The sequence below is a fragment of the Babylonia areolata genome, chromosome 25 (assembly GCF_041734735.1).
Source record: "Babylonia areolata isolate BAREFJ2019XMU chromosome 25, ASM4173473v1, whole genome shotgun sequence".
Taxonomy (NCBI): Eukaryota; Metazoa; Mollusca; class Gastropoda; order Neogastropoda; family Buccinidae; genus Babylonia; species Babylonia areolata.
In genome coordinates, this window is record NC_134900.1 from 4,820,001 (window position 1) to 4,827,500 (window position 7,500).

The window sequence follows — 7,500 nt, forward strand, 5'->3', positions numbered from 1 at the left end:
CAAAATGGCGTCGTTCGCGTTCGCGAAGAATATGAGCACGCGCTTTGAATGTGTATAAATATGTGTACGCAATTGATTTTTGCCCATGACCTTCAGGGCTCAGCCAATAGATCTATAAAGTCCACTCGTCATATTGATTTTAGTATTTTCCGAAAAAGACCACTTGGGTGAATGAACATTCTGAAAGCCCTGTACACTGAGAGTAAAACACATAAGCTTTTTATGTATTGAGTATAATTTCAAAATGTAATGTTTAAAATGAGAAAGATGAGTTTAAAGCAAATTAAGTCCCCCAGCATTAATTACAGATTAATTTCCCTTTTTTACTATCTGCACCAAAATGTTTGCAAAATAAATATTTAAAAAAAAACAAAAAAAAAACCAAAAAAAAACACGACTTCACATCCTGTTCTTGACTCTTCTATGTGTGTGCGTTCCGTTCTCAGTCCCCCCCCCCCCCCCCCAAAAAAAAAATACAACAACAAAAAACACACGTATAAACAGGGTTCGTGTCATTTTGTCGTCACAGTAGTGTGAATTGTCAAATGACACAGGTGAACCTTTGCCACCTGACGCGTTCTGTGCTGCACGTGTTGTGTGTTTGCCTGCATTGTTCTGACCGGCCACAGAACTCCCCCTCTCCCTCTCTCTCTCTCACACGCGCGCGCACACACACACACACACACACACACACACACACACGTACGCACGCACGCTCTCACACACAAATGATAAATCACAAAAAATAAAATAAAATAGTTTCCAAACATGAAATAAAATAATATGAAGGGAAACAGAAATATTAAACATTTCAAGGGAAGCAACACTGAAATAGATTTCCGCTGACCAGTTATGTCCCGTGCATAGTGACGGTTTTGCGGTACTTTTATTTTCCAGATGAAAAGACGCGCCAATACTTGAAGCGTAGCCTCACACACACACACACACACACACACACATAGACACTTGCACGCACGCGCACAGATACACACACACAAAAGTGTACACACAAACGCATAACCACATACACACGCGCGCGCACACACACACACACACAGAGTGAAAGAGAGAGCGGGAGAGAGACAGAGGCAGATAGATAGAGTGATAGAGACTGAAGAGGCCGGGGAGGGCGGCTGACAGATAAAAAGAGAGAGAGATAGCCGAACAGCTTGCACCACCGTGAATAGACACTGTCAAGAAAGACCATTTAGTGTCACATACGTACATATTTTCTGAAGAGCATACACACAATCTGACCCAACCAACAAACAAAAGACGTCATCAATCATAACTATCATCAATCAGAATATCGTAAACCATTGCCCACTCACCGATTGTCAAGCACTCTATCTGAGCAAGTATAATGGTTCACCATCAGAATCGTAATCGCCTTTTGCCCCAGGCATCAGTGAAAGTCAGCATACCATCAGAATCAGAATCACTTGAATATGTCAATCGGTGACGTGAAAATTGAAAAAAGAAAAAGAAAAAAAAACGAAAAGAAAAGAATTATTTCAAGTTCATCATGCCAAACTGATGATGCACACACTGTTCCGATTACAATAACTCGTTTGCCACAATGACGTTGGATCAATGGCTCTTGTTCTGACTTGAATGTGTGTGTGTGTGTGTGTGTGTGTTGGCCAGTATCATTTTGTGTGTTGAGAAAATATGTGATCTTCAAAATGTCATCCTTTGACCTCTGTTGCGACATGGGGGATATACAATGAAAACGTATTATAATAATAATAATAACATGAAAATTGACTGAGCAATTTCGTTTCGTGATTTAACAAACAAAGGAGAAAAAAGAAGAAGAAGACAACAACAGTAATCATAACACATGAAATCGATGATAAAAAGAAAAGACGTCACATAACGATATTTCCTTTCTCTGTGAATGTATCCTGCTTTGAATGAATTACAGAAATTTAATTTTTTTTTTTAAATTTAAACCGAAAAAACAGACGTTGGCTCTGTGTACTTTTTAGGAATCAACCGATTTCTAAGATTATCCCATTTGGGGCATTCTACAGCAAAACAAAATCCGCCCTCAACAGCACTCCCATCACAGTTATAGCCAAGAGTGCATTTCGTTCTGATTGCTATGATGCCTGCACAATTCAGCTGGTGAACTTCTTCTTCTTCTTCTTCTTCTTCTGCGTTCACTCGTATGCACACGAGTGGGATTTTACGTGTATGACAGTTTTTACCCCGCCATGTAGGCAGCCATACTCCGTTTTCGGGGGGGGGGGTGCATGTTGGTTATGTTCTTGTTTCCATAACCCACCGAACGCTGACATGGATTACAGGATCTTTAACGTGCGTATTTAATCTTCTGCTTGCATATACACACGAAGGGGGTTCAGGCACAAAGCAGGTCTGCACATATGTTGACCTGGGAGATCGTAAAAATCTCCACCCTTTACCCACCAGGCGCCGTCACCGTGATTCGAACCCGGGACCCTCAGATTGAAAGTCCAGTGCTTTAACCACTCGGCTATTGCGCCCGTCAGCTGGTGAACTGTGGGGTAGGACTACACACAAACGTAATGCAGACTCAACACAAAACAATATGTGTACTTGCCTTCTTGTACTGTGTGCAGTGAGTTGGGCTGTCAGTTCAATGTGTGAACACAAAAACAACATGTGAACATGCCGTGCTGTACCATTATGAGTTACACTGAGCTGCTCAAACTATGAATAAAAAAAACACACACATCGAATCTATAATGATGTACTGAGGCTACTACAGATATGATATAGTATTATGCAATGTTGACCTCTATTCTATGGCCCAAACCAAAGGAAACACACGTACTGTACAACTTACTGATGACCATACGTCATTACTTTCTCCCTGATACAAACTGCACGAGCAAAGAATATTTCACAATGAATGCACACAAACTGCAGTACTGCCACGTATTCATAAACCACACAGTCATATCAAGTTATCTTTTGAAACTTCCTCGTGTCACAAGAACCTATGATGAACGTTCTTTCTTCTTTGCTGCTCCTCACATCTGGAACAACCTTCCTCATCATATCCGTGCATCTGATTCTATTTCTGCTTTTCGCTCATCACTAAAGACTCATCTTTTTAAAACCTGTCTATAAGTACTCTCATCTTCTTTTTCTCCAACACCATCCATGTCAGCTCACTTTGGATGTATGTAGAGTGGGAAAGGGAGAGTGTGAGTGGGGGGAGGGGTTTTTGAAAAAGAGTGGTCATGAATGTTTTATGTTACTTGTAATATTTTTCTTTCATGTAAAGCGCCCTGAGCTCTTAGTGAGAAAGGGCGCTATATACATGTACATTATTATTATTATTAAGTACGATGGTACTGGTGACATTAATCTGACTTTCAGGTCAGAAGCTGATAAACAGTATTTTAAGCCCAGTATGAACGGGCATATTCTGGTATTTTCACTGTTGTCTACCATGACAATCACGGGACAGGAACATACTGCTGGATATGCTCATCCGTGACGTCTTGAAAAGATACAAACATACCGAATGACAATCAACAAGAGGCTGCCACCAGCGTGTACACAGAAAAAAAACCCAAGAAATTGATTGTCGCAAATGTTTACTGATTATCAACACGTGGATGGACATTTTCATTTCTACAGAAATATTATCACATTATCACTGATTCTGTACATACTTTTAAATGAATAACAGCGAGAATCGTGATAAACATGAAAAGTGATTTATCCGTATAGAGAATGTGTGTGTGTGTGTGTGTGTGTGTGTCTGTGTCTGTGTCTGTGTGTCTGTGTGTGATGGCGAAAAAGATGAAGAGAGACAGAAGGTAATTAGGTATACATATCGTTGTTAATCACAAGCATATTGAAATCGGAAATCGCAAATTGATGAGAGAGACAGACAGACAGACAGAAAGACAGACAGACAGATACAGAGACAGAGAGACATGACATGACATTTTGATTGAATAAACAGAATATTCATTTCAAGGGGTTAGAACACATATATCAATCAATTCAATTTCGCACAAAGTGGGCGGCTTCTTACTCAGGATTATTACCGTATATATAGAGAGATGAACAACGGTTGACTTAATATACTCAGTGAACCAGCTACCCTTTTCATTTTTCCTTCATCAGAAGACTTCCCCGACTTTAAATCTTTTATTTATCATCCTCCATCAACACCAATCAATTCTTCTGCTTTTAACTCTTGACCTTTTCTGAAACACTTTGTACAAAATTCTTGGACAACTGAAAAACAGATAACTCGTCATCACAAGAGAGAGAGAGAGAGAGAGAGAGAGAGAGAGAGAGAGAGAGAGAGAGAGAGAGTACTTTTCTATATATTGCAAATAAATGTCATACATCGGAATGAATATCTTCGGCCATTGGTACAAGTATGTAGGCGTTTTTGTTGTTTTTTTTAAACCGATCTGGATTGAAGAACTGATATGATCAAATGGACGGACCTATACAAAAAGTATATAGGTTGTTAATGTTTCAAATGCTCAACATATTGGACGGAATATAACAACATCAACAACAAAATTTACCACCAGCATGCTGAACATCCTCCTCGACAACAACATCAACAGAAACAGAGCCAGTAACAACAGTAACAGAACAACAGCTGCATATCCAAAATGACCATCAAAAGAGCAACAGGCGGAATGAAATTTGAAGTTTGATCTTGTGATGAGAAATACAACCTTTTCAAAACACAAACTCTCTCTCTCTCTCTCTCTCTCTCTCTCTCCATATATATATATATATATATATGTGTGTGTGTGTGTGTGTGTGTGTGTGTGTGTGTGTGTGTCTTTCTAACACAAATACACACACACACACTCTCTCTCTCCACATATATATATACTTGTATGTGTGTGTGTGTGTGTGTGTGTGTGTGTGTGTGTGTGTGTGTGTGTGTGTGTGTGTGTGTGTGTGTGTTTCTAACACACTAATACACACACACACTCTCTCTCTCTCTGTGTGCATATGTATGTATGTATGTATGTATGTATATATATATATATATATATATATATATATATATATATATGTGTGTGTGTGTGTGTGTGTGTGTGTGTGTGTGTGTGTGTGTGTGTGTGTGTGTGTGTGTGTGTGTGTGTGTGTGTGTGTGTGTTTCTTTCTAACACACACTAATACACACACTCTCTGTCTCTTTCTCTCTCGTTCGCACCCAAAATATCACATGGCCGAAGAAACGAAGAAAAAAACACAAGCCTGAGTAGTTCTCTGAACAATGACCAGCTCTAGGTTTGACCTAGGAAAATAAACAACAACAACAACAACAACAACAATAACAAACCGTGGAATCATGGTATCAGATGGCCTCACTTTAGTCATGGCACCTACTTCCGCTTCCGGTACATCTGCAAGTCAGTCATCACAGCTTCCTGAGAGGATACTAGAAGGTAGATAAGAATGGACTGTACATTGCGAGAGCCAGGAGTGACATCCGCTTAAATGATTGGCCGGCTGCATGACTTAGGAATAACCTCCCCTGCGTTCAGGCTGCTGAGGGAAATAGGAATGAAATGCCTTTCCCAAGGGCACGGCACGGCGTCCAGCGTTACTGTCTTGAAAAGAACTGGCTCCTTTCAAAGTGTGAGGAACGCCAGTTTATCATCCTTCCATTGATGAGCAGTAAAATAAATGATGAGTGAACTCCAAACCGTATGATGAACCAGTACACAGTAACAGCTTCCCACCTTTGACCTGTGACCACACCGAGTCCTGTGTTCAGGCTGGGAAAAGGAAATATAACTCGTCCCCTGACAAATCTGGAGATGGGGGAATGGCTGTCTCTCACCCCCCCCCCCCACACACACACACACCCTCCTCCCCCTAGCCCCCCTACCCCCCAACCCCCTGCACTGTTGTGGGAAACAGAAAGACGGCAATGGTGAACTGTAAGGACATCCTCCTGCCTGACCCAACTTACCACTGAGGACAAAAAGCCACGGGGCAGCGTTGCACGAGCGATTTTAGCAGCGCCAAGTCTGCTTAGCGCTAAGAATTTTTTCCTGACTCCATTGCCTAAGGAAAATTCTTAATGCCAGACAAACTTCTAAACGCCGTAAACTAAGGAAAATTATCAACGCAAAGCAAACTTCTTGACGCCATGGACAAAGGAACTCCAAAGGAAACTTGTGAACACCATAGACTTAGGAAAAATTTTTACCCTGAGGACTCAAGAAAATTCCTAACGTAAAGCAAACTTCTTAACACGATAGACTAAGAAAAATTCTTAACGCTAAGCAAACTTCTTCTTGACGCCTTATATTAAGGAAATTCTAAACGCAGAGCAAAGTTCTTGACACACTGATTATGGAAAAATTTTATCGACAAGCAAATTTAGCGCCTCAGATTTAGGACAGTTCTTGATGCCAAGCAAACTTCTTGACGACATAGATCTGGGAAAAAAATTTCAACGCAAAGCAATCTTCTTAACGCCTCAGATTTAGGAAAATTCTTAGCGCCAGGCAAACTTCTTAACGCGACAAGCTAAGGAAAATTCTCAACACCAAGCAAACTTCTTAACGCGACAGGCTAAGGAAAATTCTTAACACCAAGCAAACTTCTTAACGCGACAAGCTAAGGAAAATTCTCAACACCAAGCAAACTTCTTAACGCGACAGGCTAAGGAAAATTCTTAACACCAAGCAAACTTCTGAACGCGACAGGCTAAGGAAAATTCTTAACACCAAGCAAACTTCTTAACGCGACAAGCTAAGGAAAATTCTTAACACCAAGCAAACTTCTTAACGCGACAGGCTAAGGAAAATTCTTAACACCAAGCAAACTTCTTAACGCGACAAGCTAAGGAAAATTCTTAACACCAAGCAAACTTCTGAACGCGACAGGCTAAGGAAAATTCTTAACACCAAGCAAACTTCTCAACGCGACAGGCTGAGGAAAATTCTCAGTTAACGCCAAGCAAACTTCTTAACGCCATGGACTTAGGAAAACTCTTAACGCTCAGCAAACTTTGCGATGTTAAGATCGCTCATTCAAACCTGCCACAGTCCTTCCAGACTGAAGAATTCTCGTCTTCCCAATGTTCTATACAGAGTCTGTGAGGCTGGCGGGGGGGGGGGGGGGGGGGGATGACAACTTTCATCCGATGGAAATCTTGAACACTGTCTTTTTAGTTTTGATTTTCAAAATTTTATGACAACAAAATTTGCAACATGCACATATATCTAACTATGTATGGCATACATTAACAAGGAAATGCATTCATTTTCAGCATGCGGGAGTAATTCGCTTCACACAGATCCACCTTCCGCAGAAAGTAATCCCTGTCGTCAATGCTCTCCAACAAGTCCGCTTGCACCAAACACACGTCTTCCAGGCGAGATAACTGTGTTTTGCTCAAACTGTAAGCGCGAGTGTTGTCCTCCTTGCTGAAGACTCGGACATCCACTATGCTGTCCTGAAAACAGAAATAAAACCCCTTCAGTGCCAGGGGGAAAACAGCAG

General features: G+C 40.9%; 1 protein-coding gene across 3 annotated transcripts in view; it reads right to left on the reverse strand.

Moving 5' to 3' along the window:
• Window positions 1-5,893: 5,893 nt before the first annotated feature.
• Window positions 5,894-7,500, reverse strand: part of LOC143299671 (uncharacterized) — an 8,185-nt gene continuing 6,578 nt past the window's right edge. For all 3 annotated transcript variants that reach the window (XM_076613003.1, XM_076613002.1, XM_076613001.1), the window contains exon 4: window positions 5,894-7,453. In XM_076613003.1, the coding sequence (XP_076469118.1) occupies window positions 7,241-7,453 (213 nt within the window). In that variant the 3' untranslated portion in view covers window positions 5,894-7,240. The remainder of the gene's footprint in view (window positions 7,454-7,500) is intronic.